A 21,204-nucleotide genomic window follows, 5' to 3' on the forward strand; every position below is an offset into this window, starting at 1 on the left:
TTTTTGCAAAAAAATTTTGTTGGCTCAAAAAACGCATGTTTATCTATAAGAATCACTATTAATAAGCATACATCAATGTTCTTAGTCAAATAACTCAATTTTTTTATGAGATAGATGTTTTTTTAGCTCAGGAGGGCTTACTTTTAAAAAATATGTGTGTTTAGACATGAAATTTTGGTTGCTTGCGTGTTTTTATAGGAAAACTGGCCAAATTCAATATTCTTTTATAAGCACATTATCAATTACTTAGGTATTAGCTTTTCTCGAGATTGGCTCTTTCATTCTTTATGATTTTTTGAACAAAGATGCATAACTATAAACCCTCGAATGTGACGGAGCCCGACTTTCGAAAAAACAAATTTGGGGGCAAATTTCAGCTAAAAAACGGCTAAAAAAAGGGTTTTTAGACTATGTGAAATATTGGATCATTGTTTTTTTCTGACTTTTTGCATGAAAGTCGGTAAAAGATGGTTCAAGCAGATTTTTGTACAAAAAGAATTTTCCAGCTCAAAAAACGCATCTTTATCTATAAGGATCACTATTAATAAGCATACATCAATGTTCTTAAAATTACTGAATTTTTCGATGAGATATGTTTTTTTGCTCTCGAAGTCTTGAATATGGAAGAATATTTCAAGAGCATGAAGTTTTGGTTTCTAAAAGTTTTTTTATAAGAAACAAACGAATAATTTTAATAGATCGTCACTATTTGTGTTCTGAATGATTGTTTAATGGTCACGCTTATGTAGATATCAATTATATACGTGTTAAATGCTTAACCAGGTAGGTCTATAAAAGTATCACTTGTTTCATGTGAAGATAACTCTAGCTCTAAAAAGATAAAATTTAATGAAGCAACATCCACAAACCCATATTTTGGTTCAAATTTGGCTAAAACCTTTTCTTTGAAAAAATCTTGAAGTCTTACATTTTAATGATTACAATTTCGCATCATTTGGCAAAAATTCAGAAAAAAAAAATATTCAAGTCAATCGAGAGAAATGCTCATTTTCCCTAAAAATGATAAAAGGAAATTTCCCCAGAAAGAGAATCTGATTTTTACGGTCATCTTTATGCAAAAAATCAGAAAAAAAAATGAAGCAAATACACTCAAAGCTAAAAAAAACACCATTTTTAAGCACTTTTTGGCCCAAATTTGCCCAAAATATTTTTTTCTCGAAAATCAGGCTCCGTCACTTTTTGGGTACTATCATTTTGCATCACTATGCAAAAAATCAGAAAAATGTAATGGGCCAAGTCCGAGTAAAGCTGGTAACAGACGAATGGACGAACGGACAAACGAACGGACGAACGGACAGCTCGAAAAAAAAAAAAAACGTTTTTCCGGCGATAAGAGAATCTGCAAAAATGGCGATTTCCGGCTTTTTCGGCGGGAAATGATTTTTTTTTCGAAAATCGGTATTTGTCACATTTTGGACATCACCGTTTTGCATCTTTGTGCCAAGATCAGAAAAAATTAACGAGCCAATCTTGAGAAAAGCTGGTAACAGACAAACAAATGGACGGACAAACAGACAACGGTTAATTTATACTCCAGGTAGGTCCAAAAATGCAACAAGCAAACATTTAAGGCGATTTTTATAAAGGAGTCTGATGAAAATAAAATTTATACAATTTGTCTAAATTTCAATTAATGTAAGATTTTCGTAAGTATCAAATTGATTATCGGTAAGAAATTTCCGCCCGTCGTCACCACAAGACACGTTAATACATTAAAAAAACCATCTTAAAAACCGGTATCATGAAGGGGTTATCCTGCATGTAACCGAAATTTATGAGGTTTACGGGTCGTGCACATCGAGAAAAGCTAAAGTAGTTGTCATAGATAAAAGTGGTTATAGGTTAGTAAGATGTTAGTTCGGCTGAAACCCACTATTTTAAATTTTTGAAAAATTACGTAGTAATGCAGACAATTAAAAGAAAACTCTAGATTGTGTATTCTTGAAGGAAAATGTGTATAATTTTTGATACTTATTTTGTGTTATTGAGGAAGGAGTGGTAAAAAAATAATAAATTCATGTGAGAAGGCAATAATATTATGAAAAAGGTCATCGTGTATTTTTGAAGGAAAAAGTGTCAAACTTGTCAATTCATATGTTCGTCATGTTGCATATTTTTAGCGAGAAATATGGTAATGGAGTATGAAAAATATTATGCTATGCAAATCATGATTATTCATAATTAAATATATCGTTTTAGTATTTGGAACCTTGAGAGCATAGGAGCTTGTGGACAACTCAAACATAATTTAGCATGTGGTCGAGAAATCTCAAAGATGATATGAGATTGAGATCTATCATTAAATAAATAATTCGTTTTAGCATGACGAGCCTGCAAAATATATGAATATGTGAAATTTAAATTAGAGTTATGATAAATGTGAGTAAGACTTTTAGTGAGAAATAATGAAAAGTTTTTATTAATTTGTGATCATTCGTAATTGAACATATCGTTTTTGAACATGGAAAATTATGAAAGAAATAACGGAATAGTGCAATGTGAACAGGAGACCATGACAGGTAGAATGCAAACTGTCCATTGTGTATTTTTAAAGGAAAATAACTAAGTCTCATTTTGTAATTTTAGAGGAGAGTGTGGTGAAAAATGAAAGAAATTCGTTTTTGAACGTGAAGAAATATGAAGGAAATAACTGATAGTGCAGTTAGAATAAGAGGCCATGATAGGTACACAATTAGTTGAATGGAAGGTGCCCCATATATAACCCAATTCATCTACATCAAAACTACTGACATTCGGAAACAACAAACAACAAACGATAGGTGATCCAACCCCAAGAAGGACGGGCCTATTCCTGTTGTGTAGGTTATTGAATAGTGAGCCTTTAGTCTGTATAATGCCTTTAGACTGTGGAGGTATGGAAGTAGAACAAATAGTCTAGTCGGATTGAAGATAATCTACTTGAGACTACCTATGGTCAGGTGTGGTCCAAGAGTAAGCGCCATCTGGGCCGCCGTGTACGAAAAATGAATGAAAATGAAGCAAATACACTCAAAGCTAAAAAAAACACCATTTTTAAGCACTTTTTGGCCCAAATTTGCCCAAAATATTTTTTTCTCGAAAATCAGGCTCCGTCACTTTTTGGGTACTATCATTTTGCATCACTATGCAAAAAATCAGAAAAATGTAATGGGCCAAGTCCGAGTAAAGCTGGTAACAGACGAATGGACGAACGGACAAACGAACGGACGAACGGACAGCTCGAAAAAAAAAAAAACGTTTTTCCGGCGATAAGAGAATCTGCAAAAATGGCGATTTCCGGCTTTTTCGGCGGGAAATGATTTTTTTTTCGAAAATCGGTATTTGTCACATTTTGGACATCACCGTTTTGCATCTTTGTGCCAAGATCAGAAAAAATTAACGAGCCAATCTTGAGAAAAGCTGGTAACAGACAAACAAATGGACGGACAAACAGACAACGGTTAATTTATACTCCAGGTAGGTCCAAAAATGCAACAAGCAAACATTTAAGGCGATTTTTATAAAGGAGTCTGATGAAAATAAAATTTATACAATTTGTCTAAATTTCAATTAATGTAAGATTTTCGTAAGTATCAAATTGATTATCGGTAAGAAATTTCCGCCCGTCGTCACCACAAGACACGTTAATTTTTAATTTCCTATCAATTGAATGAGTCAAAAATCTTTGAGCAATTTCAAGTCTCTCGGGTACTTTGGTGTCAACGTCGGTGATATCCAGAAAGAGTTCTTTCAAGGGAAAATGTTCGCACAATGTCTTATAACACTCAACAAACTTGTTTGCATCGTGACAGTCAAGGTAATCTAGGTTTATAGAACCATCATTATAGCACCTTACTTGATAGGGAAATTCCTCATCCTGTTTTTCTTCGAATCGAATGAAAATCTCTCCCGCATTTCCAACAATTCTTTCGAACAGTGTTATGAACCCCACATTGTTTTCCATTCCCTCGAAATACTCAAAACTGATATCTACCACAGGGATTTTCATTTCATCCAGTAAAAGGTCAACATTTTTGTAATTAACATCACCTTTAACGTAGATTACTGCTTTGGACACTTCTCTGCAATCAATTTGGTAATAATCAAAATAATTTAATTTTAATGACCAGATTGGATCATCACAGAATATGCTTAGAGTGTCGAACGAATGACACGAACTTACCGGAAACTGAAAAGTTCCGGTATTAGAACTCTGTAAAAGGCAGTTGATCTCCTCCAATTTTTCCCAAGTTGAGACTGCCACCTGGTCGATACTTAATCCCTTTCGGATTACAGTGAATTCCTCTGCCTCTAGTCTTTCAATAAAGGACGAGCAATGTTGTGCTGTATCTTTTAACACAAAAGTTTCTGTGTTTTCGGTTTCCTGGACCTCGACGTAATTTTCAGGTATTTCAATCGTCTTGATGTTGGTACGTTGCAAGATAAATATCAGCTTCTCCATGTCAAAGCTCAAGACACCCTTAATATCAATCAAGCAAAGATTCAATCGGGGAAGCTCTAGGTTTTCCTTTTGTACAATATCACAGAATTTCTTAAGATTCTCTGATAATATTACCAAACGGCCGACAAGGAGTGTGCCGTTCAGAACACACTCGGCAGGTAATTCTGTGAATTTTATTCGTGTTATTTGGGTCAAAAAGTAAAGGGACCCTAAAAAGGAATAACTTTCATTGTTCACTGGATATGAATCATCAATTGCCACATTTTGGGGAAGTTTAGATTTATCAATTAAATGTTGTCCTTCATAGAGGAACTGCAACCAGTTGTTAAAATCACTATGATTTTCATCTTTGACTTTTAACAAAGAATTGACTACCTGGCAGCTCAGTGGTAGCTTGGCAAGTAAATTATGTTGCACCACGAAAAAATGTGCATTTCGTGAATCTAAGCGGTTATCGTTGAAACCTTTGATTTGGAAATTCTTGAAACGATGGAGATTCTTAACTTCAAATCGCGCTTCAAAATATGAAGCTAAAAAGTCGGTGCATTTCGTTTCCCTCATGTCAATGATGACTGTCTGTTTTTTGACCATGCATTTTGGTAACTCCATTCGTTTGGCTATGTTATTTTTGAATTGTATACTTTTGTATAATTTTCTTGTTTTTGCAATCGTTGTCCGCGGTATTTCTTGATATATCCGCTCAAGGTTATAAATGAATCCGATAAAGAGTTCGTTTTCTTTATTATTCAGCATTCGTTGTATTCCTAAAACGGTTGGTAAACAGCTTGTCAATTCTCGATTCGACGAATATTTCGACGTAGATTTCGTAATCCAGAGGTATACTCCAGTAAAAAACTCTTGAAAAACAAGGTGGGCGAATTGGTATGTCGGCTCCTTTAGCGCACCACCTTCGAACTTTGTTATAAAACCTGTCTTCTCTAAGTCAAATTCAGATTGAACTCCTTCAACTTCTTTGGCTGTAAATATTACTTTGTTGTCCATGTAGAGTTTGGTAGAAAGTTTCATTAGGGTGAATATGGACCTCAATATATTTTGGCTATTGACGATGGAGTAGAAGTCTAAGCATTCCGAAGAATCTTCAATACGGAAGTGGTTTCGTAGAAATACAAGCCAACTATAAAAGTATATTTCAGTTATTGTTTCAAGATTGCCTGGTATAATTTCTTCATTAAATATATGACACACAATCCAAAGAAAAACTGGAATCGCACACATTTGTCTTAGATTATCAGACTCTTGAAGTTGTTTTATTAGCCTGTCAGACTTTTCTTTCTCTTCAAAAAACATTCCAATGTATCCATAAATTTCCGCCTCGGTGAACCCACAAACATCGACTATTTTTGTTTTTCTTGCGCTCAATAAAGAGTTCCGTAAGAATTGACAAGCTTTCGGTCGCCCGCAAATGAATGTTTTATGTCCGGGTATAAAATTTTGATCGATTAATTGTCGGACGATCTGAGCGTGTGGCTTTTCGGTCATTGATTTGTCTTCAATACCGTATATATTTTGAAGCTCATCAATTCCGTCTATAATAATCATTACTCGGCTTCCCAGATTCTTTAAATCATCCAAATTGATCAATTCAAATACTTCAGGGAAGCATGTTTTAAACAGATCTTCTAATGTCGTTTTCCCGTCTACAATCTTGTTCAATTCCCGACATGCAAAAGTAAACATAAATTCGATTTGAAAGCCAGTGTCGAGTTCTGCTTTTGCCCACTTCAAGTTATACATCCCGACAAGGCTTGTCTTTCCACTTCCTGAATGGATAGATACTTAAAATGATTAATATTCGAAATGGACGCCTTATGGATTTGGACTTATTTATCAGTCCTTTAAGGGAAGAAATTTTGGCGAATTTGGCGAATTACCTGAAAATTTCGCCAAATTCGCCGAAATTTCTTTCCACCAAATTTAAATTTATGGGTTATTCGTCAAAATAAATTCTCGCAAAATTTAATTTTCTTTCAATTTAGTCTCTATTTCTCCTAAAAACTCTTTTTTCCTCTTTTTTTCAGATAAAATATTGAACAAAAATGGGTCGTTCGCCAAAATTAATTCTCGCCAAAATTAGAAATTTCATTGAATCGCCGAAATGAATTCCGCCAAATTGCACCAAAAATGGCGAATGGTTCTTCTCTTAAGGGCTCTGACCATAGTAAATTTTTAATATTTGCCACTTATAAAATATAAAGTTCTACTTGATGTACCACACAAAACTGTGGCATGTTATACATTTTCTGTTAGGCCAATTATCCGTGAGTCTGGAAATTTAAGAATCGCAATGAAGAAGATGAAGAAGAAAATGAAAACTTTCGCGAAGAAGAGTACTGTATTTCAACTTTGAAGAGCTTAGTTTAGGCGAAGAAAAAACATTTTTAAAATTTTTTTGCGGTAGATGTATCTTTTATCGAACTAAAACTATTTTTTCGGAAACTTTTTCTAAAAGCTTATTTGCTTCAAAATCTTGAAAATAGTGCTTTTTGACCAATTTTTTATCCCAATTTTTCATTCTTTGTCAAAAGTGTTAAAGAACTTAAAACATAATTTTTATGTTCAAATACTTAAATCAATTTTTCGACTACGGTCAGAGCCCTTAAGGTATTAACAATAATATTTTGGACCAATTTTCATGCGAACGACCCCCAGAAAAATTATGCGAAATAGAGTTTCAAATGATTTTTTCCTTTTCAAGAAACAGGACGAACTAAAGACTTTCCAACGTGCAACGAAACACAAACAAAATATGTAAAGATTTATTCATATTTAACGTCTTTATTCTCCTCATTGAGAACCTTGTCCTTCTTTATGTCGGGACAGTGTCTACCTAATGTTATATTCCCGGGGGGGGGGGGCACTCATATGATCTGGCCTACGTCATGTGTCGCGCTTAAGGGTGGGGTTTTTCAACATCCCAAAATGCACTGTAAGGGTGTGTTTCTGTGAGATTGCACTGCAAGGGTCGAATTTTAAAACAAATTCAAAATAATTGTTAAAAAGAAAGGTTCTCAACTTCAGTTGAGCTATTCTCAACTTCAGTTGAGCTATAATCTGAGAATGTCTGTATGTATGTATGTCTGTATGTATGTATGTCCGTCCGAAAACTTTAGGGCAGGCTGGACACTTCAAAAAAGGTCAGATTTGGCTGAAATTTGGCACACTTGTTCCTTGGGTGAATATCTGGGTTTTTTTTTTCATTTTTTGAAAATTTTGATTTTTGGGGCCTGGGGACGAGTTTTTCGCCAAAACGAGGCTGGCAGCTTGGAGACTTTAAAAACGGTCCGATTTGGCTGAAATTTGGCACACTTGTTCCTTGGGTGAATATCTGGGGGTGGTTTTTTCATTTTTTGAAAATTTTGATTTTTGGGGCCTGGGGACGAGTTTTTCACCAAAACGAGGCTGGCAGCTTGGAGACTTTAAAAACGGTCCGATTTGGCTGAAATTTGGCACACTTGTTCCTTGGGTGAATATCTGGGGGTGCTTTTTTCATTTTTTGAAAATTTTGATTTTTGGGGCCTGGGGACGAGTTTTTCGCCAAAACGAGGCTAAGACTTTGGGACTGTAAAGCTATGATGGTAGACTTTAAGAATAGGGATATATGTAAACATTTGTGAACCCAAGAAAACTTTAATATCTTGATAAATTTTAAAATCAATTTTCGTATATGATAAATTGTGGGAAATTAATTTTTCAGAGCAACGTGTGAACAAAAGCCACAAAAGGTTTGAGGAACTTTCTCCTAAGTTATTTATTTTGAAAGGCTCTTAGGACGAGGACACTATTCTAACGCACATAAAAAAATGAAAAAATTAAGATAAAAACACCCCCAGGTATTCACCCAAGGAACAAGTGTACCAAATTTCAGCCAAAACGGACAAAGTATATTTGCTACCTAATACTAAATATTTGAAATGTTACAATTGGGCCTTCTAATAACGGGAAAATCTGAAGTTGAGCCCAGTGCGGTGCGCACGTTCGACTATTTTTACTTCTCGTTTCTTTTAAAGAGTTTCTATTGTCTGATAATTACAGCTGACAAGAATAAGTTTTTCTTTGAAACAGAAAATTTCCCAAGCTTCTTCTTTCACGCAGAGTTACAACTGAGAAATATAGTGCACTATAAGGGTTGGGTAAATCAAGAGAAAATGCACTGAAAGGGTACCTTTTCAGTCATATTGAACTGCACTGTAAGGGTACGATTTTGAAAAGCAGATTTTGCGCGGCCCATACCGTCGTTTCGAAATCGAGTGGCCCCCCACTTATATTATATGCTGATATAAGCCAAAAAATATTTTTTTTTCTTCTTTCTGGCCAATCTTCACTCGAAAATTATTAAATTTGGCACGGAAAATATTCATTTAGCAATATTTAGGATTGACTGGAAGTGGGTTTATTCAGAAATATCAAAATCAAAAACAGACCTCCAACTCCTCTTGCTACGACTATTTCGTCATTTGCTTTGAAAAGTTCATTCATTGTCACGCCTTCTTGTTCTTTGAATCCTTGTTTCATCAGCACTTCGCGATCAGAATTTGAAAATCGGTTTTCATACTCCTTGCTATTGAGAATGGTTAAATTGACAAATTGCTCTTCCCTTGGCACATAACATGTGTTTGATGTGGACGGCGAGAATGGTTCTTGGACTAACCAGTCGATCAGCTTTTTGATTGTTTTTTGTTTCAACAATTTTGATGCAGCATACAACCCTAGAAAAGACAACGTTTTAGCGGTTTTATGACCGTAGAACTTTTTGTACTAAATCTCAAAAAAGTTTTACATACATTTTTATAAGAGCAATTAAAAAGAATGTTTTTGAAGAACAATTTGGCATGTATAAGATGTGGTCATTTAAAGTTCGAAATCCTGTGAAATCTGCAGCGTTTTAGACAAAATTTGACGTCGATCGTACTCTAACTGACAGAATTTGGAACTTCAAAAGTCTATATTTCTATACTTTAGGCGTACAAACTTTCGCGAGCAGAAACTTTCGCGATTTTCGCGAATTTTGGCCCCATTCGCGAAAGTAAATGTCTTTAAAATTCTAGCAAGGGCCATTCGCGAAAGTTTATGCTCGCGAAAATTTCTTGACAAAATAAAAAATCTGTAAAACTTCAAACTTTGAATAAAATGTAATGTTATGGCACTTTTTAGCCTGCTAAAAGACAAAGAAGTCAAAGGTCAAATGTTTCAAACCAATCCAAGAAGTATTTGTCCCTCTAAGCCATTTTTTTATTTGAAAATTCTCAATTTTACGTCTTGACTCGCGAAAGTTTATGCTCGTGAAAAATATTTTTCCGTTAATTTCGTGAAAGTAAATACCGTGAATTTTGCGATTTTTCGTCCTCGCGAAAGTTTCTGCTCGCGAAAGTTTGTACGCCTAAAGTATATGTTTAAATACACGACTTGTTGTAGTATACCTTTTTGCAAAGAATTTTTTACTTATTTTTGGGGTTTTGCAGTCTTGCCTACAACGTCAGTTTTTTAGCCATAAAAACGTTTACCAGGCCTAATTCCCGGCCCCCTCTCAAAAAAGTCTCAAAATCTTATCATCTTTCGTACCAATTACATTGTGATTGAATCCCATGAAAGATGCTACGGATCCCAAGGGCTGGACACCTTCTTTAATGAACAATTTCGGAAGAACACTTTTATAAGAACATGCAGGTAAAACTGCAAGCCTAAAACTATCAAAAATAAAACAGCCAAGACTGAGCCAAATTTATTGGCTCTTATAAAAAAGCATACAATTACCTTCGGTGATCAAAGTATTTCTCTCTATATGATCCACCATGTCGTGCCGTCCAACTTTCAATAAATTCTTCTTCAAATCCAACCAAGAAACATTTTCGATTGATTCCTCTACGCTTAAACTTTTTTTGTTTTCTTTGCCCAACCTTTGTAGCAGTTTGTCTTTTTGGTCACCGATTTCAGATGAAACGTACTGGCTAACCACTGTCAAACAATAATCAACCTTTCCTATAATATTGGAGAAAAAATTTTATAGAAAAAAAACCTCCACGACTAAGGACAATAACTACATCCAGACATTATTTTTACTTTAAAACAAGGGTGATTCGCAATCCAATAAGTGTTAGTTCCCTTTTTATCAACATATCGATACTTCAAACAACCTTTGCAGAATAATCACGTTGTAACACTTACCTGAGTTTGATTTCTTCGGATTTAAGGTATTGTGAAGTTCAACAGCTTGAGATATAGTCTCGATTTGGCTTGCAATTTCATCAAATCTTCCATCGATTTCGTCTTTAGTGTGAGCAATATCATTGTTGATGTCGGTGATACTTTGATCTTGGCTTTCTATGTTGGTCTCTATTTCTGTGACCTTAGTGGAAATATCATTTTTAATGCTGGAAACTTCGTTCTGTACATCCTTAACATCGCTTTGAAGGGTTTGAATCCCTTTAGAAAGAGCTTTTTGGTTTGATTTTAATTTTTCTAAGCACGATTTCAATGCTTTAAGAACAAGATGGTGCTTTGGGTCCAGAGGCATAGTTTCCAGGAATTTTGTGTTGTATTGGTAATGAAGACCATTGACGATGTCACATCCTTCCTGCCATTTCTGTTGGAAAAGTAAAAGGTCGATTATCTTTGCATCGATATGATTGATGAAATTTCTCCATTCACGAGCTCTTATGACGAAAGCAGCTAAAGATGTATCTGTTAGGGAAGGATTTTTGGTTTTCCAGCCTTTCTTTGGTTGTAGGGTAGTGAAGTATTGTATGAGTAAAGTTATGAGCGTAACATCAAATTCTGATGAGAATGTTTGATTTCCTCCTTGCGGTAGAAGTAGATCAAGCTGCTCTTTTTTAAGCAATTTCTTCTTGACAAGTTGATTCAAAGTGTTTTTGTTGTTCAAAAAGAATTGATACAATGCAACAGGGTTGTCAGGGATTCCTTGGTAAGATGGATCCTTCAACTTGTTGTGAAGCACTTGAAGTAAAGCATTCTTTATAGGATCATGTAGGAAGCATGTCAACCGAAGCCAATGCTCGAATTCTTTGATAGCATTGGCCACAGAAACGTACGAAGACATTTTTCACCTAACCCATTCTGAAACGACAAATAATAGTTAGATACCATGATAGACATTACGCAAGACGTTTTTTTAACATTAACACTCAGTTATTCGGATGATTGATGCATCATAGACGTTTTTTTAACGTTGGGTAATGGCTTGATAGGTTTTCAGAAATAAGTTAACCCTGAAAAACTAGCGTGACCTTCAATTTTCGAGGTTTGAAAAGGATGAAAAAAGATGACAGTATTTTCAATAAAAAATAAATTTGCTTACTTCAGATATTCGTTCGACTTGGCTTTGTCCTCCATTACTCCTTCTGTCGATCATGCAATGTGTCTGCTAAGTGGCGTACAAAATAATAAATATTGAAAGATGATAAGATCACTTTCTATTTTAATCCCAATTTTGTTTGCATGTGAAAGTAATAAAAAAACGGATTTGAATCTATTTTTTTTTATAAGAATGAACAATGCTTAAAATTTAGAGTAAGGTTAAAGAAGATCTATGACAAATATCTTTTAAAGTATTTCATTGGAAGCTCAAAATGGTCAGAACTGTGTCAACATGAGCGTGGTGTGAGACACCCCAAAATTCTTACTAAGAATTACCGTATTACTTCGAATAAACGTCCACTTCTTTTAAACGCCCTCTTCAAATGAACACCAAAATATTTAATAAACGCCCGGGGCGTTATTCGAAGTAGTACGGTAAATGGTATCAAGCAAGTTTAGAATTTAGAAAGTGTTAATAAATAACACTAAAAGTCTTACTGACGTCAATGATTGACCAAACAGACATCATTTCTTTTGCATTATTGGATTTTATGGATTATATATTCAATCATTCTACCCGTAAAAGTCATCAATGAAATCATTTCGAAATTTTATGATTTAAAGGTTTTTGTTTCTCATACCGAAAATTGTAATTACTCAAACCCGGGGGGGGGGGGGGGGTACTAGGGTTGGCGGATGAAGAGTATGTGCGGATGGGACCTCCAAAAAACGACCCTTATAGAGACTGATTTTGCTGAAAAGATGACTCTTAGAGATACTTTTTTGGAAAATTTTCTTCAACTTTTGAAAAATTCCTTACCCTTAGAGAGACGTTTTTACAATTCTTTCATTCTAAATCAAAAGAATTTCTTAGAAATCGTGAATTTTCCGACCCTTAGAGACTTTGAAAAGTGAAAAAACCGATCCTTACCGCCTATTTGTTTGGAAAATCAGACAAAAATGTCCATAGAATATTGAAACTAAGAACATTCTAAGAACATTTATAAGTTTAAAACTCAAAAAGTTAAGAACATCCTAAAGCTTCGAAAATTCGAACATGAAATATTTACATCTTCAAACTGAGCAAGGCGTAACTAAATAACCCTATGCATATTCTCTCTGCTATTTCTCAGAAAAATGGCTGATCATGGGTGGAAATGACGTCACACAAAATCGGTAAATTACCCTTTCCTCTTTCTCTTTATTTCAGCCACTGTTTGTGAAGAAGTCGATAGTTCAGCTACAGAAAGAAATGCAAAAAAATCACTCATCGAGACGGAAGAAATCCATACTAAATCGGGAAATGTTCAGCGAGAATTGAAAACCGAATCGGGAAATACTAACCAAGACGTGAATCCCGAATCGGGTGATTTGGACTTTGAAAAACAAATAAGGTTTGATAAAGAGTGTAAAACTGATTTTGATTTACGAAACTTAAGTCCAACATTGGAATCCATTTCGCCCGTTTCGGATTCAGACGGAAACACGACCTCAAGCACTGGGGACGAGGGAGTTAATGCGAACCCATTGTTAAAAAAGAAACTAAAAGTGAACAATAGTGACGGCCATGTGTCTGATGAATTCAAAGTACGTACAGACAGTGTCAGTTTAAAACAAAGAGATAATGTTATTTATAACGACAGTAATAAAGATAATGAAGCTATTAAAGAGCAGGAAGAAAACCCTTCAAATCAATCACGTGATGGCGAGGTTCAGAACAACGGAAGAGAGGAGAAATGCGAGTGTAATTTAAATTTGAATTCCGGACATCAACAACAACTACCGGACAAATGTAACAAACAGACTATGAAAGAATCTAATCAAAACAATCAGAATAAGAAAACCCAGCGTAATTACGGTAGTAAACATTTATCCAATCGCCAGCGTAAAGAACTCGCTAAACAAGAACGAAAAAAGAGACGCGAAGAGATGAAAAAAGATGGTGCGAATATTTCGACCGTTGCTAATGGTGATGGCGATGAAGTGCCGATTGTTCCAAAAGATATTCAAGTCATTGCTATCTAAAAGGTAAAAATATTTTTATATATCTGTATATTATCAGGAACCAGGAACCAGTTCAGCGGTGGCAAATTATTATAAAGTTTGCGGTTTACCTTGATATTAGGTTTGGACTCATCCCCTCTGATATGTTTTAATATAGGAGATGCGTGTCGTGTATAAGATTCCTGTCTAAGAGTTACTCCAATTTTGGGGTAACCTGTTTCAATTTTAAAAAGCAACAATAAAAAGCTTCAAAAATCCGCTGATTGGATTAACCAAATTTAATGAACTTTAAAGATCTCTCATAAAGAAAAACTATATAATTATAGTTATTAGTCAAGTATCTAAAGCTCAAATAAACAAAGACGGGGATAACTCTCGAACACGAATTTTATACACATTGCTTATCGCCTATATCAAGCCATATCAAACCCTTAGTCTTTTTCGCGAAATTTATACACATTGTGCATCGCCTATATCAAACCATATCAAACCCTTAGTCTCTTTCGGTGTTCGTCCTTTATTGTGGTTTTGACTTAGGCGAAATTAGAGTTGAGCCACATCGTCTTACAGCAGAAGTTGAACTTTTTGAAACTTTTTCCTTGAAACCCTTAAAAATTATGTTTTAAGACTTTCAAACCCATGAAATCCTTGAAAATTTTGCCAAAAGGCCCCTTGAAGCCCTTGAGAATTGATGCAAAATGACACTTGAAACCCTTGAAATGTGTTCTAAAATATGGGTAACCACCACGATAATGTTCGTACGTTGGACCCCTTGATTAGAGACGTATAGGATACTTCATATACAATTGTGTACTTAGTTTTGTTAATTTTAAAAGAGCTATATTTTCTATACAAATAATTTTTACCCCTCAATGAATCGTAATTCCATAAATTCTTCGTTGAAGACCCTTCCTTCTCTGCTACTTTAATCGTAGAAATTTTAGCGAGATTAATTTTAGCGTTTTAGCGAGTTTTCCATATTTTCGCTAAAATAAATCTCGCTAAAACACGCCGAATCGACAGATCGCTAAAATTTATCCACGCGAAATCTTTTGAAATCGTGATTCGCTAAAATAAATCCAAAAAGAATCAAGATTTTTCTGACTCGCTAATATACGCTAAAATTAGTCTCGCTAAAATTTCTACGATTAAAGTTTGATGATAGATGTATAAAGATAAAGATAGTCTTTACCTGGTGATCAAATCGAAGCTCGTAATTAAAATTTCTTCACAAACAACGAATTAATTCAGTTTTATTGAATATTTATCAAGCAAATTATGAAAATTCAGTATGGTACATGAGGACGTTTGTTCGAATTATGGAGACATTAACTGAAGGGGCCAGGGAACTAGTTCTAGTTAAGGAGACATTCGAGTTTTAGAGGTACGATCAACGGAAGACTCCACTGTACTTTAGTTCCTCCTAGGGTCAAACATATTTGAATCACAATTTTAACTTGGGATCTTAAAAGTACCCTCATAATCTTTTTTTGTTGTTCAGCTGAGATTTTATTCCCTTTTTCTAGGAACGTAATCTGTGCCCTTTCTCTTTGCCGCGGGCGTCAACAAATGCCTTAACAAATTGGTCGGTCTCCTGTCATGCAATAAATGACCTTAATTCTGCAGGACGAACTCTTGTACGGACCACTCTTTTATTCATGTCAGACGTGACCCCGTTGAGAGGATCTCCGATTGGTAATGTTCTTCTCTCAATTTCGATATACTTTGGGGCTTCTGAAATGTACATTACTTGCTATCTTAACTTTTTCTCTTTATCAGTACACAAAGTTCCAAACACCATTAAACATGACTACTTTCTCTTGGAGACAATTGGATTATCTTTGTAACGCGAGGCCCGTACTGTACAATGGGTACTTAATTACAATAGTTAATAAACAAAGACAAATATAAATAATATATAAACCGTAAATGACAAATTAAGACGGTCATGATAGATATACTAAGATAAATCGCAAAAATGTATTTAACTGATTCTTTGGTGATATTCTGTACGTTTTACAATCGATAAGTCTTTCGTTAAGTCTATGAATCATTCAATCTGTTCAACAATTTCAAGACTTGTTGCATTTGAATTCTTCGATATCTCTTCCGTTTCGCTGTTTTCATAATTAAACATAACCTAAGGGGCTCCGCAATCTAATGAGCCCCTTCCCTGGACTAAAAACCTACCTCCCTCGAGGCTACAGGGGTCAGTCTGGTTCGCCAATCTGACTAATCTTTTGGTAGGACAAAAAACCTTGGTTCGTTCATAAAATAATAAATCTGTTATTGTCTTCTTCTGTTCCGTTTTGTTCTCCTCCATCGCTTGATAGGTTATTCGGTCCCTAAATTGTCGGCAATCGCCGTATGTTCATAAAAAGAAATGTAATCGATTAATAAAGTTTAAGTACACGACCTTGCGTTGCAAATGAGATGTCAAGTCTACTCCGCTCCTCTCTTTTATAGCGCATGCTCAGGAATTCGCATGCCGGTACTTTCGTCCGAAATCTTATAAGATATTCAGATTTCCGGATATTTTTTCAAAATATAGCGGAAATCGCACGTCTTGGTCTACTTGTATCCCAAAGATCTTTGCGCCAGATGTATATGTGAATTCATTTAAAAGCCCTTTTCCGAATTTACTTACAGCTTTTCCAGAATATTTTAAGCGAGAGATGCCAGCTCCCATCTGTGTTCGAAGTAGAAAGTGCTTACCGCAATCCTTTTAAAAGAGCTTTTCGGTATTTAGGATAAAATCTCGTAAAGTTCTGCAATGATGGCTTTTCAAAAATTAGTAGTAAACAGTGGCAATGAAAGTTGTCAAGTTTCATTTCATACATAATATAATTTCCAAAAGCCATCGACATCATACCCTGTATTTGGGAGAAAAAACGTTTTTATTTTTCGGAAATCTTTGAATCGCCCCAGGCTCTTTGAGATTGTGGTGGTATATGGTTGTTTTCACTCCAACACCTTCGATTTCAAAAAAGATGTGGATACCTCTTGCCTGAAATGGGACTAAACTCAAACCACTTGTCACGCAAATTACTTAGTTATGCCTTGTATTCATTGAATCTTACTATGATTCGAACTTATTTTCAGTTCCCATCGAAAAAAAAACCCTGTAAAATGCACTTTTTAATTCGAATCTTTCTGTGATTCGAACAGATTCACGGATTCCTCAATCGAGTTAGACTGACGAAAGTTTACTGTATATTTACAATTGTTCAAAATCCCGACCTGTATGATTTTAGTTTTGCAAATGGTTTTTGCTGTGAGGATGAACTACGTTGCTTAATACTTTAATGCCCGCCTCAATTTCTACGCATCCTAATAAACCATCCAGCTTTGTCGGTATGAAGATCTGACTAGCAAATCCAGGGTCGGTGCCATTTTGAATCGGATTTCCACTACGAATGTTGTAACCACACAACGGGTGTACCATATTGTCAAAAGATGCCCGATTCGGGTCGCAGTGAGCAGCGGAACAAGCAATGTTCGCACGGACATTAGATGGTAGAATACTCAGAACATTGTTAGCATAATTAAATCTGTAATGAAATCATCGGGGGGGGGGGTACCTAGGCAAAATGGGTGCTGGATATTTGCGAGCCGTAAGGATCCCTTTCTCACACCCTCGAAAGTCTCTCAAGGAATTACAAAAACCATCAATAAGCAAATTCTCTGTAAGTTGTCCAGTTGAGTCTCTGTAAGGGTCCAAAATTCACGAAAATCGAAATTTCCTCTTTCAAGAGTCGTGATTTGGACAAAATCGACTGAAAATCGAAATTTTTTTGAGAAAAGCCTCTCTAAGGGTCCCAAAAACGCCAATATTTTCTCTCTCCAAGGGTCGATTTTCGATCACCCATCACCTAGTACCCCCCCCCCCCTCCGGGGTGAGGAGATAATTTTCGAATGTTGGGATTTTGTCACCCCTTTCCCTCTTAAATTGTCCTTTTTGGTACCTCCCCACCCAAAAAATGTTGGGCGTTGGGGGAGTGGGCAGTTTTTGCTGCAGAGGTGGTAGTTTATAACTATTGTCGCCGGATCCTGACTGACTTAGGGTGACGGTAAATCGGCATTTTTACTTCGGGTGGCTCCAAATTCGCTAAGTTACCCCTCCACCATCAAAAGAATCGATACATAAATTTGTTGTTATATCAATGAAGGCCTGATAGTAGACGATCCTACCTACACATAATCACTAAAAAATGGGAATAATTCAGGAGGCGAGATACATTTGAAAACATAGTTTAGTTTGGGGCGGACTAAACAGTGGTGGAGGTGTTTACAGTGATTAGGGACATTTGACGTAATCTCTCTATGGTCCCTCTTTCACCGTGAATAAAATGCTTTGTTTTTTACCCTGGTGCATATAAAGGCCAATGGTGAAAATATTGTCCACTCTGCATTAAACCTTGGAGGTGTCATCTCATAAGGTTGTTGGTCATATTAGTTGGCTTAGTCAAGGAAAGGTTTTGGGATAATTTGTTTACTCGTCTGGTTGCATCAATCAATCATTGTTAAGTCATTTTTGTCACCCAATTTCTTACAACGATGATTCGCAAATAAATTTATTTATAATTTATCCCCTGCAGACAGGTTCTTTTGAAACCTTTTCAACCAATGATTATAAAGTCAAGCCTACTCTAATTAAAAATAAGTTAGTTTGATATTCAGTTTGATATTCAGTTTGATATTCGAAATTCAGTTTGATATTAGCGTTTTGACCCCTGCGAAGGAAAGCAGACATTTGTTGGACTTCTAATCTTCAAAAGATGTTAGCCACTATTCCTAAGCATCATTTCCACCAAAAATGGTCGCTCTCCACCTCAGTGGGGGAACTCTAAAATTAGCAACCACTCAGTTTGGAAAAATCGTCTAATTAGCGTTTTGAGCCCTGCAAAGGAGAGCAGACATATGTTGAACTTCTACACTTCAAAAGATGTTAGCCACTATTCCTAAGTATCATTTCCACCAAAAATGGTCGCTCTCCACCTCAATGGGGGAGCTCTAAAATTATGCAACCACTCAGTTTGAAAATCGTCTAATTAGCGTTTTGACCCCTGCAAAGGAGAGCAGTCATATGTTGAACTTCTAAACTTCAAAAGATGTTAGCCACTATTCCTAAGTATCATTTCCACCAAAAATGGTCGCTCTCCACCTCAATGGAGGAGCTCTAAAATTATGCAACCACTCAGTTTGAGAATCGTCTAATTAGCGTTTTGAGCCCTGCAAAGGAGAGCAGACATATGTTGAACTTCTAAACTTCAAAAGATGTTAGCCACTATTCCTAAGTATCATTTTCCCCAAAAAATGGTCGCTCTCCACCTCATGGGGGAGCTCTAAAATTATGCAACCACCAGTTTTGAAAATCGTCTAATTAGCGTTTTGAGCCCTGCAAAGGAGAGCAGACATATGTTGAACTTCTAAACTTCAAAAGATGTTAGCCACTATTCCTAAGTATCATTTCCACCAAAAATGGTCGCTCTCCACCTCAATGGGGGAGCTCTAAAATTATGCAACCACTCAGTTTGAAAATCGTCTAATTAGCGTTTTGAGCCCTGCAAAGGAGAGCAGACATATGTTGAACTTCTACACTTCAAAAGATGTTAGCCACTATTCCTAAGTATCATTTCCACCAAAAATGGTCGCTCTCCACCTCAGTGGGGGAACTCTAAAATTATGCAACCACTCAGTTTGAAAATCGTCTAATTAGCGTTTTGAGCCCTGCAAAGGAGAGCAGACATATGTTGAACTTCTAATCTTCAAAAGATGTTAGCCACTACTCCTAAGTATCATTTCCACCAAAAATGGTCGCTCTCCACCTCAGTGGGGGAGCTCTAAAATTATGCAACCACTCAGTTTGAAAATCGTCTAATTAGCGTTTTGACCCCTGCAAAGGAGAGCAGACATATGTTGAACTTCTAAACTTCAAAAGATGTTAGCCACTATTCCTAAGTATCATTTCCACCAAAAATGGTCGCTCTCCACCTCAATGGGGGAGCTCTAAAATTATGCAACCACTCAGTTTGAAAATCGTCTAATTAGCGTTTTGAGCCCTGCAAAGGAGAGCAGACATATGTTGAACTTCTAAACTTCAAAAGATGTTAGCCACTATTCCTAAGTATCATTTCCAACAAAAATGGTCGCTCTCCACCTCAATAGGGGAGCTCTAAAATTATGCAACCACTCAGTTTGAAAATCGTCTAATTAGCGTTTTGACCCCTGCAAAGGAGAGCAGTCATATGTTGAACTTCTAATCTTCAAAAGATGGTAGCCACTATTCCTAAGTATCATTTCCACCAGAAATGGTCGCTCTCCACCTCAGTGGGGGAACTCTAAAATTATGCAACCACTCAGTTTGAAAATCGTCTAATTAGCGTTTTGACCCTGCAAGAGAGCAGACATATGTTGAACTTCTAATCTCAAAAGATGTTAGCCACTACTCCTAAGTATCATTTCACGAAAAATGGTCGCTCTCCACCTCATGGGGGAGCTCTAAAATTATGCAACACTCAGTTTGAAAATCGTCTAATTAGCATTTTGGCCCTGCAAAGGAGACAGAACATATGTGAACTTCTAAACTTCAAAAGATGTTAGCCACTATCCTAAGCATCATTCACCAAAAATGGTCGCTCTCCACCTCAGTGGGGGAACTCTAAAATTAAGCAAACCACTCAGTTGAAATCGTCTAATTAGCGTTTTGAGCCCTGCAGGAGAGCAACATATGTTGAACTTCTAAACTCAAAGATGTTAGCACTATTCCTAAGTATCATTTCCACCAAAAATGGTCGCTCTCCACCTCAATGGGGGAGCTCTAAAATTATGCAACCACTCAGTTTGAAAATCGTCTAATTAGCGTTTTGAGCCCTGCAAAGGAGAGCAGACATATGTTGAACTTCTAAACTTCAAAAGATGTTAGCCACTATTCTAAGTATATTTCCCACAAAATGGCGCTCTCCACCTCAATGGGGAGCTCTAAATTAGCAACCACTCAGTGTTGAAAATCGTCTATTAGCGTTTTTGAGCCCTGCAAAGAGAGCAGACATAGTTGAACTTCTAAACTTCAAAAGATGTTTACCACTATCCCAAGTATCAGTTCCACCAAAAAGGCGCTCCCACCTCATGGGGGAGCTCTAAAAATTATGCAACCATCAGTTTGAAAATCGTCTAATTAGCGGTTTGAGCCTGCAGAGAGCATACATAGTTGAACTTCTAACTTCAAAAGTTAGCCACTATTCTAAGTATATTTCCACAAAAAGGTCCTCGCCACCTCAGTGGGACTCTAAAATTTAATCAACCACTCAGTTGAAATCGTCTAATTGCGTTTGCCCGCAAAGGAGAGCAGTCATATGTTAACTAACTTCAAGATTAGCCACTATTCCTATAGCATTTCCACCAAA

The 21,204-nt window shown here is 36.1% G+C and overlaps 2 protein-coding genes across 2 annotated transcripts in view; one reads left to right on the top strand and one right to left on the bottom strand.

Moving 5' to 3' along the window:
• Window positions 1-21,204, top strand: part of LOC136822157 (uncharacterized) — a 96,170-nt gene that overhangs the window by 23,783 nt on the left and 51,183 nt on the right. The window contains exon 7 of the mRNA XM_067078398.1: window positions 13,005-13,822. Coding sequence (XP_066934499.1) covers window positions 13,005-13,819 — 815 coding nt within the window. The 3' untranslated portion in view covers window positions 13,820-13,822. The remainder of the gene's footprint in view (window positions 1-13,004; window positions 13,823-21,204) is intronic.
• LOC136822156 (uncharacterized) lies at window positions 3,462-11,896 on the bottom strand. The gene is made up of 5 exons (XM_067078394.1): window positions 11,796-11,896; window positions 10,646-11,554; window positions 10,235-10,459; window positions 8,905-9,189; window positions 3,462-6,243 (listed from the first exon to the last, which is right to left on the bottom strand). The coding sequence occupies exons 2-5, from the start codon at window positions 11,535-11,537 to the stop codon at window positions 3,560-3,562; spliced, it is 4,086 nt and encodes a 1,361-aa protein (XP_066934495.1). The 5' UTR covers window positions 11,538-11,554; window positions 11,796-11,896; the 3' UTR covers window positions 3,462-3,559.

Source organism: Clytia hemisphaerica, unplaced genomic scaffold (assembly GCF_902728285.1).
Source record: "Clytia hemisphaerica strain Z4C2 unplaced genomic scaffold, Clytia hemisphaerica genome assembly, whole genome shotgun sequence".
NCBI classification, from domain to species: domain Eukaryota; kingdom Metazoa; phylum Cnidaria; class Hydrozoa; order Leptothecata; family Clytiidae; genus Clytia; species Clytia hemisphaerica.

What these genes read in the sequence shown, in the direction of transcription:
- LOC136822156 (XM_067078394.1), bottom strand. Translation starts at nt 11,537, where the DNA reads ATGTCTTCGTACGTTTCTGTGGCCAATGCTATCAAAGAATTCGAGCAT. An exon ending in TCCGAAGAAATCAAACTCAG is followed by an intron (nt 10,460 to 10,645) that starts GTAAGTGTTACA and finishes CCAATATTATAG; the next exon opens with GAAAGGTTGATTATTGTTTG. An exon ending in CGTAGCAAGAGGAGTTGGAG is followed by an intron (nt 6,244 to 8,904) that starts GTCTGTTTTTGA and finishes CTATCCATTCAG; the next exon opens with GAAGTGGAAAGACAAGCCTT.